The sequence below is a fragment of the Garra rufa genome, chromosome 4 (genome assembly GCF_049309525.1).
Source record: "Garra rufa chromosome 4, GarRuf1.0, whole genome shotgun sequence".
NCBI classification, from domain to species: Eukaryota; Metazoa; Chordata; class Actinopteri; order Cypriniformes; family Cyprinidae; genus Garra; species Garra rufa.
In genome coordinates, this window is record NC_133364.1 from 22,827,552 (window position 1) to 22,848,287 (window position 20,736).

General features: G+C 35.4%; 1 protein-coding gene across 4 annotated transcripts in view; it reads left to right on the plus strand.

The window, feature by feature from the left end:
* syt1a (synaptotagmin Ia) overlaps positions 1-17,837 on the plus strand; it is a 263,471-nt gene extending 245,634 nt beyond the window's left edge. For all 4 annotated transcript variants that reach the window (XM_073838863.1, XM_073838866.1, XM_073838865.1 and 1 more), the window contains 3 exons: positions 612-729; positions 11,448-11,581; positions 13,988-17,837. In XM_073838863.1, the coding sequence (XP_073694964.1) occupies positions 612-729; positions 11,448-11,581; positions 13,988-14,197 (462 nt within the window). In that variant the 3' untranslated portion in view covers positions 14,198-17,837. The remainder of the gene's footprint in view (positions 1-611; positions 730-11,447; positions 11,582-13,987) is intronic.
* Positions 17,838-20,736: the final 2,899 nt, after the last annotated feature.

Genomic DNA, 20,736 nt, shown 5'->3' on the forward strand with positions numbered 1-20,736 from the left:
TCCTCTTTGATCTTTTTTTCTCCCTAAACAATTCTTGGTTAATTCAACTTATTTACCTTGTAGGACTCATTTAATTAAGCTACGAAATGTTATTTTTTCCATTCTGATGACCTTTTAATTGACAGAAAATTGATTGTGTGGAAATGGCATCAGCCAGTTGAAAGTACAGTGATGTAACCTTTTCCCCCTTCCTGTTGTTTTCTATATGTCACATGTGTTTGTATCCATGTTTATGAGAACGGCTCCCGAAATAATAATGGAATGCGTGTACGTGTAAATGCATTTTTCAGTGTGTTTACCGACGCAGCTACATTTGTGGAAAATTAATCAGATTCAAAGAATACAAACGCTATGCTCCTGAGTTTTTCTTCGAAATCCTGTTGTGAGAGAACTTCAATAAATGTTTGTGTAAAGGGAAATGTTTTAGTCTTGTGTGCTAACAAAACTATTTTAGCTGGAAATGTTTCATTCTCTGCTTTTCTTCTAAAGAAATATTGATTTTTGTTAGAGAATTCACTTAGTGAATGAATTCGACCTGGTTTTCCAGGTTTAGTTTTTCTATTTACCTTGACAATGATGTCCCTGATTGAACTTTTCTCTGCCACTCACAGCAAGAGAAGCTGGGTGACATCTGTTTCTCTCTGCGGTATGTGCCCACTGCTGGCAAACTGACCGTGGTCATTCTGGAGGCCAAGAACCTGAAGAAGATGGATGTCGGTGGGCTGTCAGGTGAGTCCAGTTACTGAGTCACACTGTCAGCTGGACCCTGGCACAAAGATTGTGCCATGATGTGACAGTTTAGGACAGTGTCTCTTGTTGCCAGCTGTCATGACAGTTCATTTGTGTGAAATCAAAATGGCTTTTGTTTGATATCTTATCCCTGTAAAACCAGATGTGTGAAATAATAGTCTAAATTTTTTTTTTGATGGAACCATTTATTGAACCTTCTGAAAAAAAAAAATCTGAAAAAAAAAACGTATGTGTTTTTTGTTATCAGTCTTATATGGCTCATATATTATGATATAGGAACAATTTCATAATTCTTATCACCAGTGTCAATATCACAACTAATACTGGCCTAAAAAAAAAAGAAACTCAAGCTCACTGAAGACAAGTAAACAGTCAGTGATTAATTAAGAATAAAAAACTAATTACAAGTAATAGGACAAATCTAGTTTAAAACAATCTAAAAACACTGTATTATTCTTCACTGTGTAAATTAAATATATATTTCTTCTTATTAAATTTACCAAAGTGATTTAATCAAGAGCAGTGAGAGATTTTCTCTCTTCTGTTGTTTGATTAACACGAATGACAGACAGCAGGAATATTAGACTGCTATCACTTTAAGAGCTGCCCAGATCCAATATTCTTACACATGTGTTTTCTTAGTCAGCTGTTTGCTTTTCACTTAAGACCTACATTACTGTGTTTATGAGGATACTTGCAAAGCCATAAATTTGGACACATGCAAGTGTGTGTATTCAACTGTTTAATGCCTTATGAAATGGCAAAAACAGCACTAACTGCATCTCAACGGCTTAAAATCACTTGTTTTTAAACCACAATGCGTGCATTTTGTTTTTGTGACCATGTAGTACAGCAATATCACATAAGCGTGTAACCGAGATAGAGACAATAGTCCAAAATCTATACCGGTTCACTAATTTCTAGTGGTTAATCGTGACTACCGGTATATCGCCCACCCCTACCGATTATATAATGCACATTATCATAATGTTTTCATAATCATTCCTTAAAACATCATAACTGTTCTTCTTAGACTGTTTTTCTTATAAAGCCAAGACCATGCAGTCAGGGAAAAATCTTACAATAATATAGCCTATTATGTTTGCATCCAATGAAATTGCAGCTACATAATTTTTCACCTGAATACACTAAGAAAGATGCATTGTGTGTTCTGAATGCTCTTTTTATGTTATCTTTAACACCGTTTCAAAAGCCTTTCATTTTCTCATAGCTGCACAAGGTTGTCTGTATGTAAATGCAGAGTCATTTTTACTATATCTTTCACTTTTAAAATCATGTAATGCATATACAGTCTTTCACAGCTACAAATCCCAAGGGCGTCGAAATGTGGCTTGAAATGATCCGACGCTTTCCGAACCCACGGCTGTGCGGAGAGCTGCGCTTTATCAGCTGAAGTAATATTCGGCTCTGGTGAATACATGAATACATTTTCGCTGAGTAAATTTACAGCTCGGCATTCAGAAATCAGTCCTCATCTGTGCCGTAACCACTTATGAAAAACGGCCCCGGTCTCGTCCGTCCATACTTCCCCGCCTCCCTCGCCGGTTCTCTCGCACCTGGTTCGTCTCGCCCTGCTGTCAGGCGGACAGGCCATCACTACCAGACCCACCTGCTGGGAGCCAAGAGGCCTGCCGTTTACTTCTCATCACTCAGAGAGAGAAGAACAGCTATTAGCAGCGCAGCCGAGAACAAACTTTCTCGCTCTCGCCGGTCCATTAGCAATCCAGATTAAAGCTGGCTATAAACTGTCAGTCACGTTTCATGAGGTGCTCCAACACGCTGCTGAAATTAACACCGTTAACACTTCTATTTAGGGGTTTGTTTTTAGAGGACCATAGTTTTCACGATGTGATAACTACATCCCTCAAACCTCCTATCGTGTTTCATCGTTGGGCTTGTTGAATTGGTCGTTTGCCAGATCGATCAAATCCTCTGCGAAATTGTGCAGTTAAGGGTGCTTTCACCATCAATTACTGGGTTTTTGCCAGACTCCAACGGATTGTATTGTGGAATGAACCTTTTTGACAAAGCGCTCCGTGTTCCCACTGATTTGACTAGAAAAACATTTCTGTCCCTGCATTCTCTCTCTGCTTTTCTTCTCGTTCCAAGTTCGTGAAATGGCTCAGATTTAATTGTTGTTATAGGGGGAGTCGTTCTCCCGAAGGAATCGCTTCAGAGCATGTCCAAAGAGCTGTCACATGATTAGAAACAATAGGCCCGCATGGATCATGCCAATAATTAGTGACTGTTTCCATTGTGATTCAGCTACAGGGAGGACGACTCATCAGAACACTATAATTTATCCTTTTCTCTATTCAAACCCTGTTTACTCTCCGTAATCACACAAGACGTGGTTGTTGCAGCTAAAATAAATGTAATTTGAATTAATTCACAAGAGCAGTGCTTACCAATCTCTGTATTCTTCATCATTATGTTTTTGGGTCTATATTTGTGGTTTAGAATAATCATTGAAAATGCATATAAAAATGCATATTTTGTGCATATTTGCATATTTACATTTAATGCATTGGAAGAAGTGTGCATTGCATTTAGGTTATGCAGTTTATCACGGTTCATGTGCGTTCTGTGAATAGAACTTACTACCAGTCAAAAGTTTTTGAACAGTGAGATATTTAATGTTTTTAAAGAATTCTCATCTGCTCACCAAGCCTGCAATTATGTGATCCAAAATACAGCAAAAGCAGGATTATGAAATGTAAATATTTGTACTATTTAAAATAAATTATTTCTATTTGATTTTTTTAAAAATGTAATTTATTCCTGTGACCAAAGCTACATTTTTAGCGTAATTACTCCAGTCTTCAGTGTCACATGATCCTTCAGAAATCATTCTAATATGATTTACTGTTCAAGAAAAATGTATTATTATTATTATTATTATTATTATTATTATCAATATTTAAAACAGTTGAGCACATTTTTTTCAGGATTTTTAGAAAGATAGAAAGATCCAATGAGCATTTTTCTGAAACAAAAAGCTTTTGCAACATTATACACTACACCGTTCAAAAGCTTGGAGTCAGTATATTTGGGAAAGAAATTATAGAAATTGATAATTTTATTTAGCAAGGATGCTTTAAATTGATCAAAAATGATAAGACATTTATAATGTTACAAAAGATTTCTATTTCAGATAAATGCTGTTCTTCTGAACTTTATATTCATCGAAGAAACCTGAAGAAATTCTACTCAGCTGTTTTCAGCATAATAATAATAATAATAAATGTTTTTTGAGCAGCAGATCAAAATATTAGAATGATTTCTGTAGGATAATGTGGCTGGAGTAATGATGCTAAAAATTCAGCTTTAAAATCACAGGAATAAATTACATTTTAAAATGTATTCAAATAGAAAACAGTTATTTTAAATAGTATAAATATTTAAAAATGTGTCAGTTTTTGCTGTAAAAAAAAACATTAAAAATATTACTGTTCAAAAACTTTTGACTGGTAGTGTACATATACTGTACTTTTTCAAAGCCTCAAAAAGCATTTGGACACTTAAATCACACTTGAATTTGTAATCAGAGTTAGATATTAAAATATCAAATCCAGTACCATTAATTAAAAAAAGTGCTTTAGACTTTGGAAAGACTGTTTATTTTATTTCATATATTTGAACACAACAATAGTTAAGTCAGCATCATTTGAATATAATTTTTAGATACTATTACAGTTTTTATTAATATTTTAAATTATATTTTTATATTTGAATTTATCTTTTTTCAATTTTAGTTTAGTTGCCAATGTATTATTTCTAGTTGACAATGCTTATACAATTAAATGTAAATGTTAAAGTGCGTCCAAGTACTTTTTCAGGTGAGTGCATGTGGTTTAGACATTATGGTCACACTTTAGTTTGGCTGATCAAATCTCACTATTTAAGGGATAGTTCACCCAAAAACTACAATTCTTTCATCATTTACTCTCCCTCAATTTGTTTTAGCCTTGTATTTTTTTTCCTGTTGATCACGAAGAAAGATATTCTTGGAAAAAATAAATAGATTTTTGGGTGAACTGTCCCATTAACTAACCATTAAATATAGACTTTTGCCTCAATAAACTGTTTAATAAACTGATTATTAATAGTAAGGTAGTTGTTAGGTTTAGGTGTAGGGTAGTATTACATGGTCAGTGCATGTATTTGAATATATTAGGGGTTAAAATCAGCATTTTTTTTGTCAATCGTCATTTATTTTCCATTTACATAAAATGCACTACACGCAGTCCTCCACTAGGAGACACCTATGAGTCTGTAGACCATACGTGACTGAATGCCTATGTTCCAGAGCCAATGAAAACATACCACATCAGAGACAAGGGCCATTTTTATTTTCACTCGGATTTTCGGTATCCCTTCTAGATGAGCTTCTCCAGTGACTATATGAACCATAAACACAAGTCATTACAAGCATTGCCAGCTCCTTGAACCACAAACTTCTGGCTTTGGCTTCTGTGTGAGTGTAGATTACCACAGATTTCCCAAAGAACCTCAAACCTCAGGCACTCTGTTGCCAAGCAACCAGGCAAAAGCACCACCGTTTATAGTGTTAGACCCGGAGAAGTCCTGTTTAACTTCAACATCATAAATAGCCATACTGCGTGTTTTCACCTTATTAAAAGTGGATAGAGCGAGCAGCCGACCAGAGCTCTGAAGATCCTGCAGTGTTAGTGCAAGTTCAACAGGAGGTGCTGTGCTGCTCTGTTATGAGAAATCTAGCTTTAGAAGCACACATACCATACAGAAGCTCCTTATGTTACAGGACATAGTGCTGTACAATATTTACAACAGATACAAAATGCTTTATCACATAATTAATAACACAGGCTGCAATCGCATACCAATATTATAGTATATAAGTTTTTAAAGAGAATGTCTATATGCATGATTGTTTGTCACTTGGTATGGCAGCAAACATATACACTGCCGTTCAAAAGTTTTGGATCAGTAAGAATTTTATGCTCTCTTATGCTCTTCAAGGCTGCATTTATTTAATCAAAAATACGGAAAAAAAACAATAATATTCCAAAATGTTATTGCAATTCAAAATTATGGTTTCTATTTTAATATACTTTAAAATATAATTTATTCCTGTAATGCAAATCTGAATTTTCAGCATCATTATTCCAGTCTTCAGTGTCACATGATCCTTCAGAAATTATTCTAATATGCTCATTTATTACTTTTATTATCAATGTTGGAAACCTGTGATCCTTTTTTAGGATTATTTGATGAATAAACAGTTAAAAAGAACAGCATTTATTCAAAATATAAATCAATCAATATATCAATATAAGTCTTAGCTATCACTTTTAATCAATTAAACACATCCTTGCTGAATAAAAGTATTAATTTATTAAATAGAGATTTGAACTTTTGAACAGTAGTGTATATTGTTACAAAAGATGTTTATTATAAATAAATGCTGTTCTTTTTAACTTCTTATTCATCAAAGAATCCTGAAAAAAGTAGCACAGGTTCTACAAAAATATTAAGCAGTGCAACTGTTTCCAATATTGATAATAAATCAGCATATTAGAATGATTTCTGAAGGACCATGTGACACTGAAGACTTAAGTAATGATGCTGAAAATTCTATATTTTCTATCAATATAAGTCTTAGCTATCACTTTTAATCAATTAAACACATTGCTGAATAAAAGTATAATTTTTGTAAAAAAAAGAAAGAATACAAATGATGATCCCAAACTTTTGAACAGTAGAGTATATTGTTACAAAATATTTCTATATTAGATAAATGCTGTTCTTTTTAACTTTTTATTCATCTAAGAATCCTGAAAAAGCTTTGCATCACAGGAATAAATTTTAATATATATATATATATATATTAAAGGTCCCATATTGTACACATTTCTGAAGGTTTATTTTAGTTGTTGATGTCCTTAAGAATATATATTTGTGGTATAAGTGCCAAAATCCATCTCAATATATTTTTACAGCTCCTTTTTTAGGAGCTCTGTCAAGAACATGTCGATTTTGGCCCATCTAATTAATATTCATGAGCCTCTCTTCTGATTGGCCTGTTGTTTTCTGAGTGACGCACAGCCAGGCCAATCACAGGTAACTACGTCATGTATGCTGTAAGCGAGCTCAGAGCAATAGAGAGAGCCTAGCTTGGTGATACTCAACAGGATATTTCAGAATGATCATTAATGTTTTTTCTTTTTCAAACACCGAATGCAGTAAGCTACATAACTGTTGCTTTAGTAAAGCCCCTTTCACAATGCGCGTTGATTCCGGAAAATTACGGGAACGAGCGCTGTGTGAACAAAAGCCAGAACCATAAAGGCAGTGTTGTAGTGATGATGCACGTTATCATGTGACTCTTCAAGACGAAAAAATACGTGCAAAGTGGAATGAAGCAGCGATCAGGGAGCTCCTTACTATCAGCGCTGAAGCACAGATTGTTCATCAGGTTAGTTTCAGTTTAGTGAAACATACCTGTCGCATTACATCTCACATCCAAATGTCACATGTCTTTATGGGTTGTGTGTAACGCACGCACAGATTCTGGAAAACAACTGTGAATGAACCAAATTAAACAATTCCGGAACAAATCATGGGACACATTATCCGTGTATTTACCGCAATCGCTGTATGAAAGAGGCTGAAGTTGACGTGCCAGTGGTCTCTTATATTAATGTTGTTCGGAAGCCTGTGCATGCAATGATGTAGTTTCCTGACATCCATGGACTGAACAGCGTTTTCTCGACTTGTTTTCGTGTTATTGTTGCTTAGCAATGTTATGGACGCGATGTTGTCTGGGTTTGACAAAAAGAGGGTGGGACGTGATTGGTGCTCGGGGCAAAGAGTATAGAATACCAAGAGGCGAAACTCTGTTGCTGTTTTGGTAACTTCGCTTCGGTAGCGTGGCCGCCATTCTGGAGTGAAAATTCCAACTGGACAACGGCACAGAAGCAGACAGAATGACAACGAAATAGAAGTCAAAGTGGAAATAAAAGAACGCAATGACTGCAGGGAGGTAGTGTGTGACCTTAAAAAGTGCAAAAAGTCACTCTACACTGTTAGATTTATTTTACGGATTAGAATTCATCATATCTTACGCACCCAAAATTTTCACAGCCAGTTCAGAAGTGCAATAGACAATTTCTCAAATTAAGTCATCAGTAAATGTTATGACTACTACAGTAAAAGTTGTATTGTATTATTATATATGTTTTATGTTATCAATTGTGGAATCCAACCATTACATTTGAGGCAGCCTGCTGTATTTTTATTTTATGCAACTTAATGCATTTACTATTACTATTATTATTTACTATTATAGGTCTGAAATATATATACATTATATTGTACGTGTTAAACCCATGGATCACACTACAAATATCGATGATCTTACAGGACATGATTTATTGCTGTGTCTTTCATAACTAAATAATTAAATAATTTTGGAGTTTTTAGTCATGCTTTAACGGACATTAATGTAAGATAATACTGCAAAAACAGTTTACTGTTAAGCTGTTATATTCCTGTCGTATATTTATTGTCTAACATTCCCAATTTTCTGATGCATGTCCTTAATTTAATTATATATGTTGGTATTAGTTCAGCGTTTATAATGCTAGAGCAAAGATTTAGCGAAAAATAAATGCAAGACAAAGTCCGTTTTTGATAATATACGTTATTTTGTGTTGTCATATTTTTTAATTGCATTAATAACAAAGGTTAGGGTACGTACAAAACATACAAAAATCCTTTTAATAACAAACGAGTTATGGTTTAATAATTAACAGAAGTAGCCTAATATAATACAAAAATTCTTAAGAAATAAACGGAAAGGAGTAAAAAAATATTTATTTAAAAATGTTGTCATGATTCAGGTTGTGTATTTTAGCTTTAAAGTACTTTTTTTTTTAAACAAAGCAGCTGATATTTGCCATAGCGACAGCATGGAGGTAGTGGACTGCCGAGTGGCTTTCACTCCAAAATGGCGGAAGCGTAGGGCTGCTGCTGGGCGCCGCTGTTGCAATGGAACGTTCTATTGACTTTCACTTCTTGTCAGTATAAGTTCTTTGCTCGGGGTGGTGACTGAAGACGGTGACTGAGTAGATCGGACGTCACATCGTTACGGAAGTCACAGCGGCTCGTGAAAAGGAACAGCTACTTAAAGCAGGCTGTGTGCAGTTTACTGTGGATTGACTGTTTTGAAACTTATATGGTAGTTACATAGTCCCTAGATTTCAATGATCATGAAAAAAGCCAGGAAATTTCGATTTTGACAATATGGGACCTTTAATAGAAAAATGTTATGTTACATCGTAATAATGTTTCACAATGTTTTCTGTATTTTTAATCAAATAAATGCAGCCTTGATGAGCATAAACATTTGAAAAAACATTAAAAATCTTACTGTGCCCACACTTTTGAATGGCAGCAAAACAGTAATGTTGTGAAACATTATTAATTACACTTTAAAATGTGTTTCTATTTAAATATATTTTAAAATGCAAAGCTGAATTCTCAGTGTCTTCAGTATCACATGATCCTTCAGAAATGGATTTCAAAATGTTTTGTCATTAACATTTAACGTTATCTTTCACATTTCTTATATAAATGCACACTGGCCACATCTTACACACCCTCAGCTTATGAGCTGTGAGAAAACCACATGCCACAGATTTTGTGCTGCCCTGCTCCTAATATGGTATGGCTCAGTGTATAGCACGCCTTCTACATCCCCTCTCTCTCTCTGTTTGGAATGTGCTACTTTGGCTTTTTTCTGAGATAAAAAGTATTTAGAGCAGTTGAAAAATGAAGAGGGAATTGAAAATACCAGAGTTTTTTTTTTTATTATTCTCTTTTGGAGCAGAGCAGAGAGAATGATGGTGACAGAGTGAAAAGAGTGAAATGACATGTTGGACAAAAGGTAATTCTGAAACATGGTTACGTCTGTCAAATTCAACCATTTCTCACCTCAATAACTGCTGCTGTATCCATTTTTTTATTGTAAGGCTCAGAAAGGCATATGACATCACCCCTCTTTAAGTTTCAGTGTAGCATAAAAACCTCAAAAAGAAAGATGTTTAGACATAGAATCAGATGTTGTTTTGATATTTCATCTTTTATTTGTATTCTGAGGTTTCAATCAAAAAGTGATTCTAAGAAAGGTGAGACTGAATCAGTGATGGGTGAGGTAAACAGATGATGAGAGATGCATGATGGGAACAGAATATAGATGGTGGAAATGATAGATAAGATGGATTGTATTTTGAGGCCCTGGCAGAGATTGATGTGCCTGAATGGCAAGAAAGATTTTCTCTGGGATTCTGGAGGGCACACACCTGTCATGTGTAAATAAAAGCTTGTACTATCCTGACACGTACCACAAGAGATCTGTTTTGTAGTGCAGATTCAGTAGGGGCTGCAGGTGCTGCATCCACTGTTATTTTATATATGTTGTTATATAAAATATTTAAATGTTTATATATTTAAATTATTTAAATAAATGTTTAAATATTTAAAATAAAATAAATATATAGAAAAAAAGAGCAGAAAAAAATGTTTTAGAGAAAAGGTCTAGCAATCACTTTTAAATTTCCCTGGTATGTCCAGGTTTTCCAAGACTGTAGAAACCCTATTTATTCTAATAAAAATGACAGTTGAAGAGGGAATAAATCAAAATAAGAAAAATTATTGTAAATCTGTTCGTCTGTAAATCTGTTGTAAAGTAGGGGTCGACGGATATGTGTTTTTTAATACCGATTATTACAGATCAAGTAGACTGATAACCGATATTTTGAACCGATATATACCGGTCAAAAGTTTGGGGTCAGTAAATTTTTCTTCTTCTTCCTCTTCTTTTTTTTTTTTTTTTGAAGGAAATTAATACTTTTATTCACCAAGGTGTGTTAAATTGATAAAAAGTGATAGCAAATACTTACATTGTTAGAAAATATTTATATTTTGAATAAATGCTGTTCTTTTGAGCTTTTTATTCATCAAAGAATCCTGAAAAAATATCACAATTTCTAAATAAATACTTTGCAGGGCAACTGTTGCAATATATAATCCAATATAGATCCAATATAGGTCATTCTAATAATCAGTATATTAGAATGATTTCTGAAGGATCATGTGACACTTAAGACTGAAGTAATGGCTGATGAAAATTCAGCTTTGCATCACAGGAATAAATTAAATTGTAAAGTATATTACAATAGAAACCATTATTTTATATTGTAATAACATTTCGCAATATTACAGTTTTTTTCTATGTTTTTGATTAAATAAATGCAGCACTGATGAGCATAAGAGACTTTCTTTAAAAACATTACAACTCTTACTGACCCCAAACTTTTGACCGGTAGTGTATGTCTAGTGTAAAAATAAAAATGAATGTCAAAATTAAGAATAATTAAGGCACTGACAGAAACATTCTTTAAATGCTTTTCAATTATTTCATCTGCAAATCGGTTTTGAAAATGACCGATACTGATAACCATTAAAATGCTTAATATCGATAATCAGTCAAACCGTATTTTAAAGCCATACTTTAAGCTATCTTGTTTTCCCCTTTGAAAGTGTGCTGAGGCCCCTATTGGGTCCACTGCTCTAATATGTCATATAAACTGAAGTAATTTCTCATGCAATGTCCTGTACCTTTGTGTTATCAGATCCCTATGTCAAGATTCACCTGATGCAGAACGGCAAGCGGCTGAAGAAGAAAAAGACGACAATCAAAAAGAACACCCTCAACCCTTACTACAATGAGTCATTCAGCTTCGAAGTGCCATTCGAACAAATCCAGGTAATGAAATTTGTTTTTGTTACTTTGAAACCGAGCTCTAATACGGCAACGGCAAATCCGACGCAAATTCCCATTTTCATTATTGTCGTCAAAGACTAATTGAACGAACCCTGTGTCGAATATTTATAGACTAATTGGCAAGCCGCTGATGAAAGGTAACTTGTGAAATGCGATGAGGCTCGGCGTGAGGCTTTTAAAAAAGTTTTGTTTCTAATGAGTTGGAGAATAAAATGGATGCAATGCTTGCTAGTGCAATGAGAGTAAAATTGCTTCAAATTGATTTAGCATTTCACGGTTCAAAGGATACATTTAATGCTTTGAGTGAGCTGCTTTGAATTCAAAGTGTGTCTGGGGGTCTGTTAACCAGATAGGCCTTTCTCCCTTCCCATTCACACCAAGCAGCAGACACTTCTAAAAGCGCCTATCCCCAACTAACAGTTCCTCGCTCATTGTACATCCCTCAATATTTCATTATATGGCAAATTAGCTCTGGCTCCCGAGAACAATGGCCCCAGGCCTGTTCTCACCGGTCAGTGAAATCCAAGCGGAGAGGTGGATCGAAGGATAATCAGGGCTCTGAAGACGCTAATTCATATTGTCTGCTCGCATTTCGGGCTCAAAGCAAGCAAGCTAAGAGCGAGCCGTTTACCCCGAACTCGCACCGATCAGTTGTGCGCTCGTAGTCAATTTACAGAGTTGTTCGGACCTCTTTGGTGGCACCCGCTGGCCTTTCTTTGGTATCTGCCGCCATGCTCTTCAAAGAGCCATGTTGCTACAGAGTAACAGGCCCTTTAATAGACCATCACACTGAGATAACTGTAGTGGTATTTGGGAAAATGGCGGGAACTATTGCACCACCGTGTATTTTCACAATGTGTATTTTCAGTCATTGTTAAGTAACGTTGCTTAGCAACTCATTGTAAGATATTCGTAAAGTCAGAGGCCTCTTCAATAAGTCAGAGAATTAAAAGCATAAAATGTGTCATTATTTATAAAAACCTTGTTTTATAAATATATATTTTAGATCGACTAACTGTAATACTGTAAAAGATTTTTAAATAAAAGCATAAATCTAAACTGACGCGCTTCGCTCGGCAGGACTAAAACCCGCAGTGCATATTGCTTGCAACACACCAAAATAAAAGCTTTATTGTAAAATATAACAGTATTATCACACTTAATTTATTATTTTATTTAAAAATATATCCTTATTAAACAAAACACAATTATATTATTTGTACTATTGATTATTTTATTTTTATAGATATATTTAATGGGTCACACTAGCTCATCAAGGCTGCATTTATTTGATCAAAAACAGTAATATTGTGAATTATTATTTCAATGTAAATTGACTGTTTTCTATGTGAATAGTTTAAAATGCAATTTATTCCTGTGATGCAAAGCTGAGTTTTCAGCATCATTACTCCAGTCTTCAGTGTCACATGATCCTTCAGAAATCATTCTAATATGCTGATTTATTATTAATGTTGAAAACAGTCGTGCTGCTTAATATTTTGTTGGAACCTTGGAAGCTGTTACTTTTTTCAGGATTCTATAAAGAAGTTAAAAAGAACAGCATTTATTTAAAATAAAAAATATTTTGTAACAATATAAACTAAAGTTTAAAATTCGGAGTTAGTAATTTTTTATTCTTTCTTTTTTAAAGAAATGGATACTTCAATTCAACAAGATTGTGTTGAATTGATAAAAAGTGACAGCGAAGACTTGGTAGAAATGCTGTTCTTTTTCATTTTTAAATCATAGAATCCTGAAAAAAGTATCAAAGGTTCCAAAAAAAACATTGATAATAAAAATAATAAATCTGCACATAAGAATGATTTCTGAAGGGATCATGTGACACTAAAGACTGAAGTAATGGCTGATGAAAATTTAGCTCTGCATCACAGAAATAAATTATATTTTAAAACATATAAAAATAGAAAACCATTATTTCAAACTAATAATATTTCACAATATTACTTTTTTCTGTATTTTTGATCAAGTAAATGCAGCTTTGATGAACAAGAAGAGAATTCTTTAAAAAACATAAAAAATCTTACTGTCAGTGAGAGTTTTTTAAACTTTTAGTCAACAAAGATGTATAAAATTGATCAAAAGTAGTAAAAAAAAATCACACTTCCTACAAAAACATTAAGCAGTTTTTTTTACATCACATGAATAACTTACTATATTAAACTGTAATAAAAATATAGTATAGTCAATTATACAATTATTTTCCAATTTCAAAAAATATTTTATAATATTACTAATTTCACTATATTTTTCCATCAAATAAATACATCAATACATTATTGCATGAAATGACCCAGCATGCTCGAACAAACTGAAAGTCCCAAACATTACCTTGTGTCTATAATTGTGTGTCTCTAATTTCTATTCCAGAAAGTTCAAGTTGTTATAACTGTTCTGGACTATGACAAGATTGGCAAGAACGATGCCATCGGCAAAGTGTTTGTGGGCTTGAACAGCTCAGGCACCGAGATCCGTCACTGGTCAGATATGCTGGCCAACCCGAGGAGACCCATCGCTCAGTGGCACGTGCTCAAGCCGGAGGAGGAAGTGGACGCCCTGCTGGCGGCTCAGAAAAAATAGAGCAGCCCGAGCCCAAAACCCCCCCTTCCCCCTTCCCACAAACCCGCCCGTGTAGTGCTCTTTACCCAGTGCGTGTAAATACCTCAGTGATATAAGGATTCATGCACCCTCACTCCTAATTTCGTGTCTAAGAAAAGCCGCCTTCTCGGACCACCCCTCCCCTCGAGATGTTGTGTTGTCACGTCGGTTTCGCCCCTCGCCCCTCGCCCCCTCCCTTCTGTCGATAAACTTTCTCTGTCCTTTATTGTTTCTCCTTCATCCACGACCTTAAAAGTCCCCGACCAAATGCCCCCTTCTTTTAAGCAATATGATCTGTATAGATAGCGCATGACTGGAGGAATTTATTGTACCACAGGTGTATATATCAGTATGCAGACGAAAATGATTTCTAGTTTATGTGTTTGTATGTTGTTACCCGTTTCCTAATCTGTGTATATCTCGATGTTTTTAATAAGATGTTCTATTTTAAATTATGTAAATGCTGACATAGAAGAGCCAATATTATATATAACGGGATTTAAGAATTTTACCTTATCGCATTCCACTAAAATATACTATATATATCTCTATATAAAGAATTCCAACCTGCAAGACGCTAGTGGAGGTACACTCACTTCGTAAAGGACGGTTTGCGCTTCATGTTTACTTACTTAAAAAAAAAAAAAAGCATACAAATGTATTGTACACAATAAACACACTGAACACGAAGGCCATTAACTAATATGGTTTCATGGTATAAATGTAATATGCTGCTGACAATTATACAAGCACATGATTTCGTAAGAACTTTTTGTACTAATTTATCAAACTGAGGACCTGTACGCTTCGCTTAAACCACGAAGGAATTCTTCTTACTTGACGAAAACCAATCAGCCTTTTCTTTCGGTTTCTCATACGGTGATGCTGTTAACTTTTAGTAAAACGGGTCCCCGGTTTGCTTCTTTCTTGTTTTCTGTCCTTTCCCGAATCCGATTTGGCGAAACCGTAAATTGACCTAATTTGTGGGACAGTCTCAAGCTGTAGCCATTGTGTCCTTAAAGCTTGAATTTGCGAATCGCTTTCTTTTCTTGTCATTGGACTTGAGGAATTTACGGTTCAGCCTCCAAAAAAAAAAGTTTTGACTCTAGCTTTAAGACAACTGTTTTTTAGATTAAGTCAACATCTGAATATTTTTGGTAACTGCATGATTTTTTTTACGATCTTTGCTAAAGGCCGGGGAACGGGGGGATTTCTTTACACCGGGGCGTCTTTCAAGAGACGCCCTTGCCTTCAATCAAAAGTAATCAAACGTTGCGGGATGTAAACTCCCGACGAGGAGGAAGAGGAGAGGCGAGCTTTTAAACACTGCCATTGTTTTCAGGGAGGTACGAGGAGCACTCGACTCCTCCCTCCGCGCACACGCCACTCGGAGAGTGGTCGTAGCTTCGGTTCATCGGGGAACAATGTATTTTGGCCGCAACGGTGCCCTAAACAGCAGTTTTTGCTTTCTGTTGCCTTTTCACAGTGACAATAGAGTTAGCCATGCTTAACTGCCAAACCCTTCCCCCGTGGCTACTGTTTTGCACTGTACAGTCTAGGAACGGACGCCAGACGGTCGCTTGTCCGGAAAAGTCCGTTCGCTCTATAGCGCAAGAAAGCGAGCCGGCCGCCGACCGGTCTGCACGCCATGAGCATTAGCGAATCTTTAACAATAACCGTAAAAGTTAATGGTCTGTACAGGTGATAGCATTCTAATGTCCTTTACTACGGGTCTAACAAGAGGGCGAGTAGACGTTTAGTCCATTAAAACCATGAGTTATCTTGGAGGAACCTCTCGCGTACACTAGATGCTAGCTTCAGGAGGAGTTTCTAAGTGTTTTCAATGTTACTGTGTAGGTGATAGCACTGTTACGTAAAATTAAAAGGAGAAAAAAAAGCTGTTCGTCATTCCATAGGAGTCCTTCGGGACTGAGTTGTGTACCACTGTGACTGTGAGCGTTGTAGTTTTCAGTAGGTAGCGGCCATCTTGTACTATAGTGACGTTGTGCTGGCATCATCCCCCCGTCACACCACGAGACGAGTACGAAGGAGAGAGCGACGTTTCCGACAACCGTTCTCGCGGGTCAATTCACGCAGCGTTTTGTTGAGCACTGTGCAATACTTCTATGTTCATTTCCTAGTGTTTAAACGGGCGGCATCTCTCGATAGGGGACAAAAAAAGAGAGACGAAAAAAGTAACCCTATATTACGAGACAACGTTTCCATCGACCGTAGTCTGGTTAGGTCACAGCACACGTGTGTAGTTTGGAGCTCAACATCTGTAAACTTGTTAAGGATTCCTCCGCTTTTCCCGTTGAGTTTTCCTGCACACCGATTTAACCATCCAAACATTCGGGTAAACATATATATAGCCTATATAGGATGTACCCCAAATATGAGATAATCTATCTATCTATCTATATATATATATAAATATATATATGAAAACCCTTCCCTTTCAGAATAGGTGTATATATATTTTTATATTTGTCCTGACATCATTTCCTCATCACCTGGATATAAGAGAATTGTATCAATCTCGTTATGGAAACTATCTGTTGTACTATTAATATGATTGGCTGTACCATTTTGTTATCGCTGTTATGATTACACTCATGGTTATCGTTCCTTTAGTGCCCTATTGAAGACCATTTTATATTTATTATGAAACTCAGAATGTACAGTATGGACTGTGTGTTTCGTTTCTACTTTTTATCGTGGGACCAAGTATAGTTGGCACTTTCATTTCAATGTTGCAATAAATATTGATTCACGTGTTTCCGAATATGATTTCTTACCCTGTCGGAGAGAGCGAACCTAGAGGAGAACTCCAAAAAAAAAACGTGTAATCGCGACTATAAGTACAATTATTACTCCGCTACTCCTACGTTACCTGACTTATGTACTCCCGTTTATATGAGTATTTATGATATTTAGGCTTGTTTAAGAAACAAGGATAAAAATGCAGTTTTAGAGTAACAAACCGATTGCGAATCCACTCTCGGGGTGTTGTTGTACTATCAGGTGTCTGCACGTTAGGTGTAGAACTGGACGTACAGTAAAAGACAGCATTGTGGTTGCACCTCAGAGGTTTGTAAAGTAGTCTGAAAAGCCATTTCTAGCCCTGCAAAGCAACGCTATCTTTTACCGAAGCCTACCAAAGCACGCAAACGGCTCTGACGACCGCACCCGACAACTTGAAAAAGAAAAACGACGACAAAAAAAGCCCGATCGCTCAGCACAGTAGCCTACACGCGTACAACCGATACTCTACTACGACGAAGAGAAGCCACCTTTCAAGAAAAAGCTGTGTAAAGAATTAGAATCCGATGCTGTAGGGAGATCCTAGTTGCCTTTGTGTATATCAACTGCCTGCTTGAGTATTTTTGTGTGTGGAAATTTTCTCTGTAATCTTGTAGAACTGTTCGGGGTGTTTTTTCCTGCCATACTGCTCGCCCCAGCGGCGAGCCGACAGTTATATTGCTGTGTATACCTTCATTTTTGATGAGGTGTTTTACAATTTCGTTTCACTTTGTGTAGTGATTCACTCTGTGGAGTTTCTGACTGTTGTTATATAACTTCATATACACAAATGTTCAATAAAAATGTTTTATTTCCTGTTGATACAGAACCTTCTCAAGAGCCTTTCTTTCGTCTTGAATGACCTTCGTTCTGTTTTTGAATCTTCAGACTGCTTGAAATGAGTGGCCTTGTTAAATCATAGTTTCCATCAGGCTACCTTAGAAATGTTTATTGTGCTTCGTACAATAGAATGTGGTATGAATGAGCAAAATAAAATGAAGATCCCGTATTTGATCATGAATAACCAGGGTTCCCAAAGTCATGAACAAATATATGAAATTGTTATGGAAATTTTATATTGGCCTGTTCAAGAATATTACATTTTCAGATTTTTTTTTTTTTTAATATTGACATTATCGTTAAGAAATCAGAAAGTGGAATTCTGTCAAATTAATTAATTTTTTTAATCCTTGTCCTGCTGTCATGAATTTCATTGAAATGTACTTGTAGAAACTGCTTGCCATTGTCTTTTTTATGCATTTATTTATATATGCATAAACCTACTTAGGTAGGTAGGAAGGTAAAGAAATTCCCCAGTTGTGTGGAAGGCCATTTCTGTCACTGAATAAAAATAAAAAAGCAAATTGTGACATTTTTATCTCAGAATTCTGACTCACAATAAACTCAGATATACAGTAGATAAGATATGAACTTGCAATTCTGAAAAAAAGCCACAATTGTGAGTTATAAACTCACAATTATGACTTTAACAAATTGTGAGTTATTGTGAGTTTTTGTGAGTTATCAAGTCAGAATTGAGATATAAACTCGCAATTCTGGGAAAATATCAGTCTTTTTTTCCTTAGAAATTGACTTTATAACTCGCAATTTTGAGTTAACTTACAATTCTTAGATAAAAAGTCTATAAACTCGCAATTGCATGAAAAAAGTCAAAATTGTGAGTTTATCTGGCAATTCTGACTTTATAACTTACAATTGCGAGTTTACATCTTACAATTCTGACTTTTTTCCAGAATTGTGAGACATGAAGTCGCAATTTTGACTTTTTTCTCACAATTGTCTGATATAAACTTGCAACTGCAAGTTGTAAACTCAGAATTGTGATATAAAAACAATTCTGAGAAAAAGTTACAATTCTGACTTTCACAATTCCGACATAATAATTGCCTCTTTGTGAGTTATCTGTTGTGAGTTAAGTCAGAATTTTGATTGAAACTTGCAATTTCTGAGAAAATTTCAGACTTTATAACAAGCAATTCTGAGTTACCTTACAGTTTTTAGAAAAAAGTCAGAATTACGAGCTATAAACTCGCAATTGCATGAAAAAAGTCAAAATTGTGAGTTTTTATCTTGCAATTCTGACTTTTTTTCCAGAATTGAGCAACATAAACTCGCAATTGTGACTTTTTTCTCTCACAATTGTGTGATTAAAAAATTGCAACCGCAAGTTATAAAGTCAGAATTGTGATATAACAATTGACTTAAGCAATTTCCGACATTCTCAAATTGTGAGTTTTTGTGAGTTGCTAATTGCAAGTTTTTGTGAGTTAAGTCAAAATTGAGTTATAAACTCACAATTCTGAGAAAATGACTTTATAACTCACGATTCTGAGTTATTTTACAATTCTTTAAAAAAAAGAAATCTGAATTATGAGATGTAAACTTGCAATTGTGAGCAAAAAAAGTCAGAATAGCAAGATAGCTGTTCTGAGAAAAGCAGTCAGGATTGTGAATTTTTGTCTCTTAATTCTGAGTTTACATCTTGCAATTCTGAATTCATTTCTCGGAACTGTGTTTATCTTGCAATTCTGACTTTATTACTTTACTTTATTATGAGATGCAAACTCGCAATGCAGATGTAAAAGAGCATACCAGTTGTGTCTACAGCTGAGAAATAATATATGTTAGATCTAACAGATGACAGCAGAGGGTGGAGGTTGTCACATCGATAAATGCCCTGACCTTCTCAACAAGGTCAGGCTTTGGAGCTCTGATGGTCAGATGTGTTTTCACCTCAAGGTTGAAAAGGAGATTCAATTTCACATTCTAAATGTTATGCATATACAGTACTGCAGAAACAGTACACTGTAAAAAATTTGCTGTAGTTCTGCAGCTGGTTGCCAGTAACTTACTGTAGATTTTTAATTTATGTTATTTACTGGCAACAGTTTGTTCAAAGTTAAATGAACATTAAACATTAACAAGTCTTTGTCTTTACAAAATAAAACTATAAAATAACAACCTGCTGCAAAGCATTCTGGGAACCAGAACCCTTCATCAACCTTTTTCTGTTTTTTTCCTTCAGATTTCGGTTCCCAGAATGCTTTGCATGAGGCTGTTATTTTAGTTTTATTCTGTAAAGATAAAGACTTGTTAATGTTTAATGTTCAATTAACTTTGAACAAACTGTTGCCAGTAAATAGCATAAATTTAAATCTACAGTAAGTTACTGGCAACCAGCTGCCAGTAATACTGTAATTTCTACAGATTTTGTTTACAGTGTAGGCCAAACTTTTTTTGGATTTTACATAAATGTCACTAAGTGATTTCTATATGCATTGTAACAGTGAACTATGAAAAGTTCTGAATCTCAAGGGTTAATGTGTGAAATATCAAAGGTGAAACAACATTTGTGTCTTTAGTTCAATATCTTCCATTTCAGGCTTACCAAATGTGAAGCTCACATAGATATCCTCTGAGCGGATTGGCGCTCGAGAGCGCGCGCACAGAAGCGCTGATAATGAAATACGGGCTCCTTCAAGAACAAGATAAGAGCGGGGATGCGTGGGGGTCTCAGGGCTATCAGCTCCACAGGATCAAATGCATTTCGGTATACATGACTTTGACCATCTCGCACCATTACGTACATATTACTCAGCAGCCGGCCGCTTCATCTCTGAGTAGATCTTCAAGGTCTGCTTAAGAGCAATGAATACGAGATGAGGCCGGTGTCTGCGCGCCTTCTCACTATCAAACGC